Genomic DNA, 14,759 nt, shown 5'->3' with positions numbered 1-14,759 from the left:
TTGGGATTAAAGGTGTGCACCACCACACCTGCCCCAAGTATGTTTTTTTTTTTTTTTTGAGGCAGGGTCTCATGTATCCCAGGCTAAACACAGACTATGTAGCCAAGGATGACCTTGAACTTGTAATCCTTGTGTCTCCATATGTCTCTGAGGTCTTGAGAGTACAGATATAAACCCCACACCTGGTTTTGTGTACTGAAGATCAAACCCTGAGATTTATGCATATTAGACAAGCACACTATCAATGGCCTCATCCTTTTCTTTTGATATGCAATCACCATCCTGGTACATGATATCAACTCCAATGGCCTCCTGACTAGTGCTCTGCTTCTGCCTTTGCCCACATCCAAACGTGACACTCCAGAGTCTTTAGGAAGGCTCCAAACATTATATTGCAAGGTGTTCCATGATCTGATCTTTCTCTTTAGCTAGTGTTTTGTTAGTTTACTCTGTCTTGCTTTTCACATTCTAGCCTTGCAGGTCTCTTCTGAATTGCCAAGCTCTTTCTCTTTAAATTTTTCCTCTGGCTACCCCTTTAGCCTATCATTCCTATACCCACTTTTTTATCTTTTAAGAAAAAGATTGGGGGCTGGAGAGATGGCTCAGAGGTTAAGAGCATTGACTGCTCTTCCAGAGGTCCTGAGTTCAATTCCCAGCAACCACATGGTGGCTCACAACCTTCTATAATGAGATCTGATAACCTCTTCTGGTGTGCAAGCAAACATGCAGACAGAAAAATGCATGATAAATAAATAAAAATAAATAAAGTCTTAAAAAAGAAAAAGATCCCTGAATCTAACCACCTTTGCTTAGTTTCCTTCCTTACCATGACCAGTAACAATTTACAACCAACCCCCCTAAAAGACGATAAACATCCATAACCCACCTTTATCCTAAAATCTACCCACCTCACCTCTCAGGAATGTCGGTGTCATGTTCTTAAAATTACTTCTTGTTATCTGGGGGGCACAGTTTCTTTAGGGGACCCTGAGAAAATCTGGATAATTGCCAAGTCCTAGGAGAGCTAGCTTCTGTCCAGTCTCTGTGCGATGGGAAAGTGTAGGGCTTATCTGAAATCCTGGCTAGTCTAGTCTGTGAGGTTGGACCATCTCAGCTAGCCACTTTGAAGTTGTTCTGGATGTAGAATTTTGAGGAAACCAGAACAGAGGCATTCTGAGAGGCTGGGTCACCTGGGCTACTTGTCTTTATTGGTGTCCGGTCCTTTTCTTTCTGAAACACACAAACTCTTAAAAGTAACACATCTGAATTAAATATGGGATGCTCAGTGTATACAAGTCAGCTAAAGATGTTTTTCTGTTCTATGTTTGAGCAGGTAACAGTCATCTGTCAACTTTTTAAGTCCATTTGGACTGCATAACCAAACACATATAAATCTCTATCCATGCCATATGAAAGGGTGGCATGTAATAATAAGTCATGAAGACTCCATAGCTAACAAGAGTTATCATGTCTCATCCAGTCTCAGAGCTGTTCCCATGTCAAGGGATCAGCTTATACACCATCTGTCTCATAGTTTTTCTTGTTTTTAATTCATGTCTGCAGCCAAGATTTTTCATGAGTTCTTCCCTGGTCACACATGATCTTTATTAATTTTGAAGAAATCCATAGTTTCTGTGGAAACATAAGCATAACCTCTTCCCCACCACAATACATTTCCTGACTTCTATTCTGAGGTTAAGACATCTTTAAAATATATAGGATGGCTTAATTTAGTAGTTTCCATAATCCAATGTCTCTCAGAAGCTGTTGCTTTTTGCTCACTTGCATTTAAAAAATTCAAAGTCAGGAAAGCACCATACAGGATCCAGACGTCCTGTGTATTTCCCATCCTTACATGGCTTATTCTTTTTACATTACTTTTAAAACTTTATTATTTTAAACTATTTTTCTATGACTGTCTCTACCCATTTTCTTTTCTTTCTTTAGCACCTAAGCACATTTTCAAGCATACTGTACCTGTTCAGAGGTTTTTTGGGGGGGGTTGTTTTGGGGTTTTTTTGTTTTGTTTTGTTTTGTTTTGGCCTGGACCTGACTTTTTTGCATGGCTCTGCTTAGCACGTGGTGCTAGTGGCTGACTCCAGAAGGCTAGGGTTGGTCCAGCAGGCTACTGCACTAGCACCTGTGAGCATCAAGCTGCATTTACCTGCTTCAGCTATGGGAATTTTTTATCTAGTGTGAATATTGCACTAACTATCAGGTGCTTAGCTGCATAGCAGGCTCTCTTAAAGGAGGCATGCCTTTGTATGCTGCAAGCACCGGGACTACATGAGAGGTTGTGGTTTCTAGGAAGCCATGTCCAGGTCTGTGTTCAGAACTTTTTTTCAGCTTTCTCAGGTCCTTTGTGGATTGACATGCCACACATTGGCCACCAAATGTAGTTGGGCTTTCTTGTGGGTTTGCCAGCTCCCAAATAATGACATGGAGACTTCTTATTATGAAAGCTTGGCCTTTAGCTTAGGCTTGTTCCCAATTAGCTCTTATGACCTAAATTACCCTGCTTCTATTAATCTACGTTCTGCCACATGGCTCTTTATCTTTCCTCCATTCTGTACATCTGACTTCCACAGTGTCTCGCTGGCACATAAAGTCAAATACATTATTTTTAAAAAATGCTTTACTATAAATTTATTGCTATTGATGAGCCACACTTGGATTTGGGGTGGGGGTGAGAGGCAGGAGTTCAATCAGGAAAGTACTTGCCGTGTAAACATGAGTATGTGGGTCTGATCCATGGAAACCACAAAAAACAAAAGAACATATGCAAGTTATGGCTTCTGAGAGAGGACACCTTTCTGACCTTACACGTGCACACACAAACACATACACACAAAAAACATAAAGAGAAACCACAGGAGGGATGAAGGCTTGCTTATACAAACTTTACTTTTGAGTTAAAACCCTCATCCGGAGTGTGTGGGTACAGCACCACAGTAGATGACATGCTTAATATATGTGAGGTCCAGGGTTCAACTCTCGGCATCCCAAACAAACAAAAATCCAAATTTCTCTTGAACAAAATGATTTTAAAGTTAAAAAAAATCTAAAAAAAAAATGAAAAAGTGATCTTAACGAGTTAGCATTGTCTTCGTATATACACTTTGCATTGAGAGAATAGGAAATGGTTTATTTTTTATTGGAAGTGGAAACCTTTGGCTTACACCTGCCATTCAGCCCTCTTTGATGATGGTTTGATGGTGACTTGAGTGGGCCGGGCCCTAGTCACTTCTCCATATTTGAGGCCAGATGTGCAATCAAGTCTCTGGCATCTTGCATGGTGGAGGGGATCTCTGAGCCATTCTCAGTCACCTGAGTTCCAAACAAGAACAACTTCCTGTCATTCCCCACTTCAGATAGTGCCAAAGCTTCATGGATATCTGTAATGTGATAGGCATCTTCAAGGTCCTTCACCCATGACAGAAAAAGAATAGGACATGCTGGTTAGTCTGCGATCTTTTTAAATACAAATACTTTCTCCTTATTTTAAATGAATCTGCCATTTTAATACAGAAAACATTGAGACTTTGTTTTTATGACCCCAGTGTTGATATGAATAGCATTTTTATCAGAATTAGCCAGTTTCTGACTTATCAAAAAAAGTGTTTTCTGCCCCCTGCCAAAAGATCTTAATTTTTCTTTCTTTCTTTTGAGACAGGGTTTTGGGGTACCCTGGGCTATCCTGGAACTCACTATGTAGACCAGGCTGGTCTCAGACCCAAAGATCTCTTGCCTCTGCCTCCCAAATGCTGGGATTCAGTCAGACTGAATTTTCTAAATGATGCCATCAATCTGTTTATTTTTCTAAGATAACTTTAATATGATTAATTGCTAAGAATTTATGTCACTAAGAGAAACTTGATTCATCATTTTATCTGGTTGTTCAATTGATTTTTCTTGTTTATTTTATGTTTTTTGTGAAGGGGTCTCTCTGTGTAACAGTCCTAGCTGTCCTGGCACTTTCATTGTAGGCCAGGCTGGCCTTAAGCTCACAGAGATCCACCTGCCTCTTGAGAACTGGGATTAAAGGTGTGCACCACGTGTTTTTAATGTACTACTTTTATTCTTTGAAAATTTTATACATACATACAATGTATTTTGATCATATTCCCTCCTTACTCTTCCCCCAATTCCTCTACATCCATCCTCAGCTCTATGCCACCCCCCACCTCAATTATATGTTGCTTTTTCTTTTTATAACTCACTGAATCCAATTTGTGTTGCCTGTATACTCATGGGTATAAATGAAGCCATCCACTGGAGGATGGTCGACCTACATAGGCCATATCTTTAAAGAAAAGTGACTTTCCATAGCCCAGAAGTCATCAATTGTCCATGGCTCAAGAACCCTTATCCACTCCATGTTGAAATGTTGGCTGCTTGATCTGGTGCACATCTTGTGCAAGCCACCACAGCTGCCATGAGTACATGGGTACAGCTTCCTCTCATGTCCAGAAGACACTGTTAAGTTTGGTCCTCTCTGGTCTTTGGCTCTTAGTCATTCCTCCTCCTTGTCTGTTTTGTTCCCTGAGCCTTAGTGGGAGGAATTCATTGACTTTCTTAAAGAGTCATACATACCATGAAACTTAGGCTGGTCTTGAACTTTCGATCCTTCTGCTTCAGCCAAGCAAGTGCTAGGATTATAGGCGTATACTATCTTGCCCTACTTATCAATTACTATTGTCCATATCATATTTTACAGATTTTCACATTTATCACTTTGAGTTCTTTGTTGCTATCATTATTTATTCTGATTAAAAATTTATATCAAACTTGTGGGGTATATGGAGGTCCAGTCGTGTCATCTTAGCTCCATAGCCTTAGAAGTCTGTGAGACTTCGCCTGTTAGGCTATGCACGGTAACTAGGTGATGGTAATCACAATATGTTTCCTATTTGAAACCTGAATTCATTTAGTCATAGAGCCCTTAGTGACTTCTGTAATAATGGATACAGTAGTATATGGATGTTGTCTCAGGTTAATAAATCTACTGAAGAAATTGTAAAGGAAGATGTAGGGAAGAGACCGTATGGGTAGGAATCGAGGTTATAACCAAAGGATAAAGCTAATAAGATAACTTGTTTTTTTTTTTTGTACAGGTTCTCCCTATCTAGCCCAGGTTGGCCTTGAACTTGCAATCCTTCTGCCTCTGTGACCCTGCTGAGATTACAGGCATGCGCCTCCATGCCCAACTAAGATAACTTTTGAAAACCCCAGTGTAGCATATTGACCTAGTGATTCATCTAAAAGCATAGACTAAATACTTTGGCAAAAGAATATAAACAAATATGCATTAAATCAGGATAACTAAGCCTTATATACCCAAAGGATGCTCAATCATTCCACCAGGACCCTTGCTCAACTATGTCCATAGCAGCATTATTCGTAATAACCAGAACCTGGAAACAACCTAGATGCACCTCAACCGAAGAATGGACAAAGACAATGTGGCACATTTATACAATGGACTATTACTCAGCTGTTAAAGACATCAGGAAATTTGAAGGCAAATGAATAGAACTATAAAAAATCATCCTGAGTGAGGTAATCCAGACACAGAAAGACAAACATGGTATGCACTCACTCATAAGTGGGTATTGACTGTAAAGGATAACCAGGCTACAATCCACAGCTCTAGAGAGAGTAGGTAACAGGGATGGTTAAAGAGGGGTGGGCACACATGGATTTCCCTATGAGGGGGAAATAGAAGAGATCCCCTGGGTGGATGGAAGGGTGGCAGTGGCGACGGGAACATGAGGAATTGGGTTGGAAGGATAGATGGAGGGCGAGTAATGAAAGAGACATCTTGATGGGGGGGGCATTTCGGGTCAAGTGGAGGCCTGGTACAAGAGAAACTCCCAGGGATGACACTAGCTAAGACTCCTAGCAATGGTAGATGAGTAACCTGAACTGTAATCAGACTGGTAACTACCCCAATTATCAGAGAGCCTTCATCCAGTGACTGATGAAAATGGATGCAGAGATCCACAGCCAAGCACTGGGCAGAGCTCTGGGAATCCTTGAAAAGAGGGAGGAAGGATTATAGGGGCCAAGAATGGGGGTGAGGTTGGAGTTGGAGTGGGTGGTGGGGTGGGAAGGTGAGGTGTGGTTTTTCAAGGTCATCATGGGGGCCCCACAGAGACAACTGATCTGGCCTCATAGCAGGTCACAGACTCTGGACCAATGGCTAGGGAACCTGCATGGGACTGACCTAGGCCCTCTACTTATGTGTGACAGTTGTGTAGCTTGATCTACTTGTGGGATTCCTAGTGGTGGAAGCAGGGCCTTCCCCTAATCCTTTGGCTGGCTTCCAGGAGCCTATTACTCATATCTGGTTACCTTGCCCAGCTTTAGTACAAGGGGAAGAGCCTAGTCCTACATTAACTTGATATGCCACGCTTTGTTGACATCCATGCGAAGCCTGCCCCTTTCTGAATATAAACGGAGTGGATTGGAAAATGGAGTGGGTGGGGGAGGGAATGGGAGGAGAGCAGGGAACGGAAACTTTGGTTGGGGTGTAAAATAAATGAATAAACTTAATTTTGAAAAAAAAAAAGAATAGCTAAAAGCTGGGTGATGGTGGCACACACCTTTAGTCCCAGCACTCAGGAGGCAGAGGCAGGCGGCTCTCTGTGAGTTCAAGACCAGCCTGGTCTACAAGAACTAGTTCCAGGACAGCCTCCAAAGCCACAGAGAAACCCTGTCTTGAAAAACAAAACAAAACAAACAAAACAAAACAAAAAAGAATAGCTAAGCCTTTTATCATTAAGGCAAAGCAAAAGTTTTCAGTTTACCTGGGCATAGTGGCATACTGAACACTCAGGAGGCAGACACAGGCAGATCTCTACGAGTTCAAGACCAGCCTGGTCTATAGTGAGTTCCAGTACAGTCAGAACTATACTGAAAGGACTATGTAGAACTATGTCTCAAAAAAGGGGAGGGGAGTTTCCAACATAAAAATAGAAATCATAAGGAAAGCAAAACGGCAATCACTGAGATCCTGGAGAAGATGTTAATGACGTATATAACCAACAAAGGGAATTTTCCAAATGATAATAAGTACCAGTATACCTCAAACAAGGACAGGTAGAGGCCTCGGGCACTTCTTTGTGGTAAACTGTATGCTTTGTACAAAAGACCCTGGGTCTGATACCCAGAACGGAGAATCAGAGTTGGGAAAATAAGAGGAAATAAGACACCCACAGATGTAGGGTTCAGTCAGCACTAAACACCTTCAAAATAAATAAGGATAATAAAAATCAACTATAGCCTCACCACGTTGGCAAATGGACGGTTGCAACAATAGCAAGTCCTGGGGAGGGGGTGGAGCTTCAAAAACTGTTGTCTCCTGGTGGAAGAATAAACTAGTGCAACTTTGGAAAGCAATTTAGGAATATCTAATAAAACTATTTGCAAATCCAAAAATCTAGCACTTCTAGGTATGCACACTTGGATCCACATGTACAAGGGCACACACATTTGAAAACTCATGGCAACACTAACAGTAAACAATTGGGAATAATGAAAATGTCCAGGAACAAGAGAATGGCCAGATCCCAGTCCTTCAGAATGGCACACAGTTCAAATGTGTGTACAGGAGCTTCTAAATCTTTGCAGTTCCCTCACCCTCTGCTGGGGATTGAACCTGGGACCTCTCACATGCTAAGCACAGCCACTACCATTGAGCCACATCTCTCAGGTCCTCAGTTTCTGTAGTTTTAAGATACTTCACTTTAAAACAAAAAATAGGGACTGGAGAGATGGCTCAGCAGTTAAGAGCACTGACCATATTGTTCCAGAGGTCCTGAGTTCAATTCCCAGCAACCATATCCAGTCACCTATAATGTGTTCTGGTGCCCTCTTCTAGCATGCAGTTCAGGCATACATGCAGGCAGAACACTGTATACATAATAAAAAAAAACTTAAAAAGAGTAAAGAAAAACAAATCATTAACCTTTCTTTTTAAAATGTCAACACAGTGCCAAAATGTGCTGGGCCAACCACTATCCTGGATGTCAACCTAGGTTCAATTGTAATTATTTAGTTTGCTTCTGTGAAATCACACCCACAGAAGCCATAAGGGAAAGGCAGGCATTGAGCTTGGTTGGCAAACCCAGTAATTGAGAGAATTAGTTTTACAGTGTTTAAAAACCTAAAGGTGTGTGTGTGTGTGTGTGTGTGTGTGTGTGTGTGTGTGTGTGTGTGTGTGTGTGTTCATAGTCATCATCATCATAATAGTACACATAACAAAATTTACCATTCCCATGTACAGTTGATAGAATTAAATACATTCACAGTGTTTTAAACCATCACTATCAACAGTCACCCAAACTCTTCATCTTGCTAGACTGAAGTTCTGTTTGTGCTAAGCTGTCTCCACTTTCCTCCCTCCTGTAACCCTGGACAGCCACAGTTGCACTTGGACCTCTGCAGATTTGACGACTCTGGATAGAAGCTCAATATGCAGAATCATACAGCATCTGTCCTTCTGTGGCTAGCTTATTCATTTGGGATAGTATCTGTATGGTTCATCCATGTGGTTGCATACGGTAGAACTTCCCTCTGAAAGCTAAAATAACAATCTATATGGACACAACACATTTTCTTATGCACTCACCAGCGGGCAGACAGGTGATAACTTCTAACCTGTGGCCACTGCTGCCATAATAACTGTATTAAAACAGAAAGGCTCCACGATTTCATTATTGGGGCATTATACAAAAAAAGTAGAATTGCTACATCATACAGGAATTCTGTTTTTGGGTTTTTTTTTCTTAGTAGCTTAAACTTCCAAGGACAGTGGACAAAGTTTACAGTTTCTCCATGGACGTTTATTGCTTTAAATGCAAGCACCAAATAAATTCAGTCAAATGTAACTGATCTAAAGCAAAACTCTTTTTTTATATATAGAAGCCACTCAAATATGGTGTTGAATTAAATCAGCAATCCATATTGGTTTATCAAAATAAGCTCAACACACATGGTTCAATTCTATTTCTCCACGAGGCAACAGACTAGGCAATCCAAGTACTTAAAGGACACAAGATAATTGTACTTCTATTGAAAGAGTGTATAACCTAGGAGAAGTAATAAGTTGAACAGACAGTATATTGTTGACTATCTACCTATTAAAATCAGACTGTGCTAATAATGAGACTATTGCATGTAGCTTACATTAACAGTTTTGGCGGGAGCAATCCTGAAAGCTTGGTAAGATGCTCTACAAAGCCAGATCTGCACAGGATTTTACCTGTTTGTTGGCAAACACGACCAGAGGGAGCTCTGGGTTTGGTTCAATTAGCTGATGAAGGCATTTCTTGGCTTCAGGTAACCGTTTGTGGTCAGCCGAATCCACCACAAAGATCAGTAGCCATCCCTTGGGCAGGTACGTATCCCAGTAGGAGCGGAATGGCTCACTGCCACCAACTGCAGAGAATGGGAGAGGAAGAAATCACACATCAGTTAATTCATTAATTCAAATCATGGGCATGTCCACCAAGGGGGACTATAGGACACACTGGCCAGGTGCTCTGATGAATGCCACCGACTGAGTGACCAGAGCAATGTCATTGAGGAAATAGTTGGTCAGTGGGAATAACTGCAGAAAGGGGACTCCCCAGCCCCCATCCCGAGCATCTGATTAAACTACACATCATCCTAAGAATCCCATCCAGTGTCACTTCTCTCAAGATTACAATGTCAATAGAGAATACTGCTTCTGGTTTAAGATGGATGCTAGTGAGAAACAGAACTTACTCTCCAGGAACTCTATCTGCCTGTTTTCAGTGTAGATGCAAACTTCGTGAAAACCTTGGGTAGGTTCCAAGCTGTGCTGCACTCTGTTGGAAGCCATTGAGTGGAGGACACTGGTCTTTCCTGCTCCATCCAAGCCCAGTACTAGGATCTGCTTGCCTTTCTCCTGTGAAATAAAAAATAAGTCAGTAAACACATGCTATTGGGGCTATGTGTGGCTGGCTCCTGACAGTGTACATGACTATTAGGACCTACTCATAACCGTGGAATTGCTAACCAGGTCGAAACCCAAACTATCTCCACTTCTGGAATGTCACTCCCATATCCTTTTTCTATAGTCCAATTTCTTGTTAGTCTATCAAATAACAAATATATGTACATACATACATACATACATACACACACCCCCCACACACACACACTCGCATGCATGCAAACACATTAGAATTTGTGTGTTGTGCAGTGTCACAGATCTATGAATACCAGGATAATTTCTAGATATTTTTCTTTCTTTTTCACATTGTGTGTGTGTGTGTGTGTGTGTGTGTGTGTGTGTGTGTGTGTGTGTACATGCATAAGGAGGTCAGAGGTCAACTCTCAGTAGCTGGTTTTCTCCTGCCATGTCAGTGCTGGGGATCAAATTCAGGTTATCAGGCCCTAAAGCAACCTCTGTACCATCCCAGGGCCCAATTTCTCATCTTGAATTATCATCTATTGGCAAGTACACTAGAGTAGTTTGTCTTCACCCAACATGGAAGCATTTAAGGTATCATTGTTTGTCTTGTATAGCAGTTGTATAATGTGGCTATAAAATATTAGGACAAGGTTCCTCTCTTGCGTTTTGTTTTGTTTGTTTGTTGTTGTTTCTGAGATAGGATTTTCTTTGTATAACAGCTCTGGCTATCCTGGAACTCACTTTGTTGAACAGGCTGGCCTCGAACTCACAGAGCTCTGACTACCTTTACCTCCTGAGTGCTGAGATTAAAGGTGTGGACCACTGCTACTCAGTTCTCTCTTACATTTTTGATGCAAGTATCATGATTAAGCAGGAAGGCTAAGGCTATAGAAATTGTCAAACCTGTCTCAATAACAAAAGAGTGTTTGTTATGAAGTCCAGCCTTCTTCTCACATTCCAGTCTTAGAGATTTTTTTTTTTTTTTATCACAAATGATCAGAAAGGAGCTCAGGCCTTTAATTCCAGCATTCAGGAGACAGAGGTAGAACTCTGCAAGTTTGAGGCTAGCCTGGTCTACATAGTGAGTTCCAGGGCAGCCAGAGCTACATAGTGAGACCCTGTCTGGAAAAATAAACAAACAAAAATGATCAGAAAGGAAGGTCAGCATGAATACAGAAATAGTTCTGGGTGCTCAGAGATGTGGTTTTAATCGAACAACGATTATCAAATAACAAAACAAAAACCCAAATAATAAAACAGTAGCATTTATCACGAATGACATTGCTTCTAAAGTAACAGCATTTACTTTGTTCTACTTATTCTGTTTGAACACTAAAAAGTATTTTTGATTAATTGATCCCAGCTCTGAGGATCAAACTCAAGACCTTGGACAAGCTAGCACGGCAAGTTTTCCAATCCCAGCCAGAAAATGATCTTGTTTGATTTGAGCCAGGGTCTCACTATACAGCCCTGGCTGTCCTGGAACTCACTGTGGAAATCAGGCTGGCCTTGAACAGATCTACCTGCCTTTGCCTCTGAGGATTAAAGATGTGAACCACCACACCTGGCTCAAAAGGCAATCTGAAACAGTATTAGAATCGCTAACTAATGTATAAAGTCATGTATAAAGCATGACTTATGAAGGCCGAAGATTTTTTTTTTTTTGAGACAGGGTTTTTCTGTATAACAGCCCTGGCTGTCCTGGAACACACACTGTAGACCAGGCTGGCCTCGAACTCACAGAGATCCACCTGCCTCTGCTTCCTGAGTGCTGGAATTAAGGCTTGCACCACTGCTACCCGGCTAAGGCCTCAGAATTCTAAGTGTTATGGTATCATTCTGAGAATATACTACAGTATGGAATAGAACATTGAAAGTTTTTTAAACTGCACACTTTAAAACAACAGAGGCACCAAGAAATGGCTGCAGGGTGTGGACTGTGTCCCCTACAATTCCTACTTCGAGTCCTACACAGGCCACCCTAACACACTCCATTAATTCTAAGACTACCCTACTGCTGAAATTAGGGTATTTTATACTGGTTGGTCATATTTTGACTGGCAGTCTTGCATCCACAGTCTTAGAAAATAATGGTGTTCCCCTACTCCTATCCACACTATTGCCCACAGGCCTACCTTCCCTAGAAATTCCACAAGCACTCATGGTTGACATTTTCCTTATACTTTTAGTATACGATATAGGTTTGGGGTGAGATAATGTAGCTCAATGGTAGAGTTTATTGCTGAAACTCTGGGTTATAATGCCAGCTCTAAAAGTCACGCCAAACAAAACCCCAAGATCCTTCACGTTTATCTAGTCCTGTTCCACAGCTACCAGAAACTATATAGTTTATCGAACTTGGGGAAATCGCAGGGGCCCGCATTCCCAGAGTGCAACTCAGAAGCCTTGTCCCGGGAAAACCACTCTGCTAGGTAAATACTCAAATCTAATTCTGACCATCACTGCTCTTTGTCAATAATTATTTCTTCCATCATCCGTGGGTCTGTGGAGTCTGTTTTCCCCAAGTCTCCGTGAATAATTCCAACTGTTCAGAACTAGAAAGCAGCTCTGAGCCAAGGAACCTACCCAGGAACCGGGAACACTAAGCGACAGTCGTTTCTGACCAAAACAATGCCTGGGGTTCTGAGAATAGTTAAGTCTGCAACCCATCCTCCCCGTCTACCGTAGATGTTCTGCAAGTCATTCAAAACCACAGCGCCCAGAGAAAAGAATCAGGAGCTCCCAAACACATTGTGTATTTCTCGTGCGTGTAACCAGGAACCCTATCTCTTCCAATGAAGATCTTTACTGCAAGTGCGAGGAAGAGGGTTCGGTACTTTTTTCAGCATTGTTTATGAGGTCCGCACACTGGTACAAAATGTGGAGACCAATGCGTTAAGCTAGGACCCATTGAGATTCCTAGACAACAAGGGATAGGACCTGGGGATGCGGGAAGGGCTGAAATTGGGGCTCGAGGATGCGTTCGAACCTTGGCACATCCCCCCTCCCCCATAGACGGAAGTCCTTGGACAAGACCCGGTTCTCTGCGTACTTCAGGGGCGACGTAACAGAGCCGGCGGGGCTGGATGCCCACAATGGCCTCGGAGGCGAGGGTCCCGGTCCCAGGTCTCTTACCGGCGGCGGCAGCAGTGGCGGGGACAGGATCGAGGTGCTACTGCTCTGTTTGACCTGTTCCTCCTCACTGACTTCCTTCCCTTTCCCATTCTCCTTGTTTTTCATGTCCACATTTTTCTTTTTTTCTTCCTTCGCTTTCCCATTTCCCTGGGGTTTCAAGTCCAAACTCTTCCTTTTCTCCTCTTCCTTCCCTTTCCCTTTCACTTTGTTTTTCAGCTCCAAACTCTTCCTTTTCTCCTCTTCCTTCCCTTTCACTTTCATTTTCTCTTTGAGTTTCAGGTCCACACTCTTCCTTTTCTCCTCTTCCTTCCCTTTCACTTTGAGTTTCAGGTCCAGACTCTTCCTTTTCTCCTCTTCCTTCCCTTTCCCGTTGTCGTTTTTCTGCCCTACATCCTTCCTTTTCTCCTCTTCTGTCCCTGACTCTTTCCCGTTGTCGCTTTTCTGCTCGACATCCTTCCTTTTCTCCTCTTCCTTCCCTGACTCTTTCTCGTTGTCGCCTTTCTGCTCGACATCCTTCCTTTTCTCCTCTTCCTTCACTGACTCTTTCTTCTTGTTTTTCACCTCTACAGTCTTCTCGTCTTCCTTCCCTTTCTCTTTCCCCTTGATTTTAATTTCCACGTCTTTTCTCTTCTCCTTCTCTGACTTTACTGTTTCCCTACTGCTTGAAGAAGAAGAAAACTTTTCCTTCTCCTTCTTCACCTTCGCCTTCTCCATTCCCACGCCGCTGTTACCTTCTCTCCCCTCCGCGCGCCCGCGCGCCGGAGTCGCGCAGGAGTCGCGGGCCGTCCTGGATCCTGGCAGGCGTGGCCCTGCTGTGGGACTCAAGGTGGAGACGTAGGTCCAGAAGGCGTAGGCCACACCCGTGGTCACAGGGTCGCAGGCCGCGCCAGTGAGTACAGCTAGCGGTCTGGCATTTTGCTTTAGCTCATCTGCCTAGAGCTGGCAGCTGATTAGTCGACTTTGAGGCTGATGGAGTGACCGACCGGTCGACGAGGTAAAGGCGAGGGTGCTAGAGTGTGGATCAAGCCCAGTCTAGGGGAACCCGGTGATCCTCGGCAGAGAACTGGGAGAAACCGGGGAGATGGACTGCTTTTGTTGGAGGTACATAGGCACCCCTTGCTCCAGAAGGCACAAAGGCACGATTTGGCAGGGTTGGAGAAATGCCTAAGAGTTTCAGCTTCAACCCCCGATTTGCTCTACTAGTCTGTGTGCCCCTAACTTAGGAATGTCCAGGGTGTCAGAAGCCCTAGAGACTCCCCTACCTTTTCCCAGCTTACAACCTCCTACCCCAGAACGCAGGCTACATATCTCCTGCCCCCATCACATGTGAATTCCACTGGAAGGAACAAAAGGCTGCTTATATCAGGACTGTCAGCCAAGCACCGACATTTCCGGTGCCGACAGTTAGCCAGGACAGATTATCATGGTCAAAATGAGGCAGTCTTAATCAGTGTGTAGTTCAACTAAAGCACCCTAAGTGAGCTGGCATGTTTCTTTAGCTGAGGAACTCATGGTTCTTATTTTCTAGCTAGACTTGGGCTATTTCACAATTTGCCAAGGTTGGTTTCTAGGGATGGGGTGTAAGTGGTGATGGAGTGCTTTCTGAATAAAGGCCCTGGGTTCCTGCTCAGTAAAAAAGACAACATGTAACACAAGGACATGGTACGGGTGCCTTGTCTGT

General features: G+C 42.9%; 1 protein-coding gene across 2 annotated transcripts; it reads right to left on the bottom strand.

The window, feature by feature from the left end:
• Positions 1–2,879: 2,879 nt before the first annotated feature.
• On the bottom strand, positions 2,880–14,011 carry Arl9 (ADP ribosylation factor like GTPase 9). 2 transcript variants are annotated; one of them, XM_027390950.1, is made up of 4 exons: positions 13,079–14,011; positions 9,772–9,934; positions 9,266–9,441; positions 2,880–3,423 (listed from the first exon to the last, which is right to left on the bottom strand). In XM_027390950.1, the coding sequence occupies exons 1-4, from the start codon at positions 13,790–13,792 to the stop codon at positions 3,241–3,243; spliced, it is 1,236 nt and encodes a 411-aa protein (XP_027246751.1). In that variant the 5' UTR covers positions 13,793–14,011; the 3' UTR covers positions 2,880–3,240. The 2 variants fall into 2 exon arrangements, with proteins under 2 accessions (XP_027246751.1, XP_027246752.1); XM_027390951.2 differs by having other exon boundaries at positions 13,810–13,946.
• Between the last annotated feature and the right edge of the window lie 748 nt (positions 14,012–14,759).

The sequence above is a fragment of the Cricetulus griseus genome (genome assembly GCF_003668045.3).
Source record: "Cricetulus griseus strain 17A/GY chromosome 1 unlocalized genomic scaffold, alternate assembly CriGri-PICRH-1.0 chr1_1, whole genome shotgun sequence".
NCBI lineage: Eukaryota > Metazoa > Chordata > Mammalia > Rodentia > Cricetidae > Cricetulus > Cricetulus griseus.
The sequence above is the reverse complement of the archived record's forward strand: the minus strand, read 5'-3'. Positions and strand labels throughout refer to the sequence as shown.

What these genes read in the sequence shown, in the direction of transcription:
- Arl9 (XM_027390950.1), bottom strand. Translation starts at nt 13,792, where the DNA reads ATGGAGAAGGCGAAGGTGAAGAAGGAGAAGGAAAAGTTTTCTTCTTCT. An exon ending in GCAGATAGAGTTCCTGGAGA is followed by an intron (nt 9,442 to 9,771) that starts GTAAGTTCTGTT and finishes CATTCTCTGCAG; the next exon opens with TTGGTGGCAGTGAGCCATTC. An exon ending in TCGTGTTTGCCAACAAACAG is followed by an intron (nt 3,424 to 9,265) that starts GTAAAATCCTGT and finishes TCATGGGTGAAG; the next exon opens with GACCTTGAAGATGCCTATCA.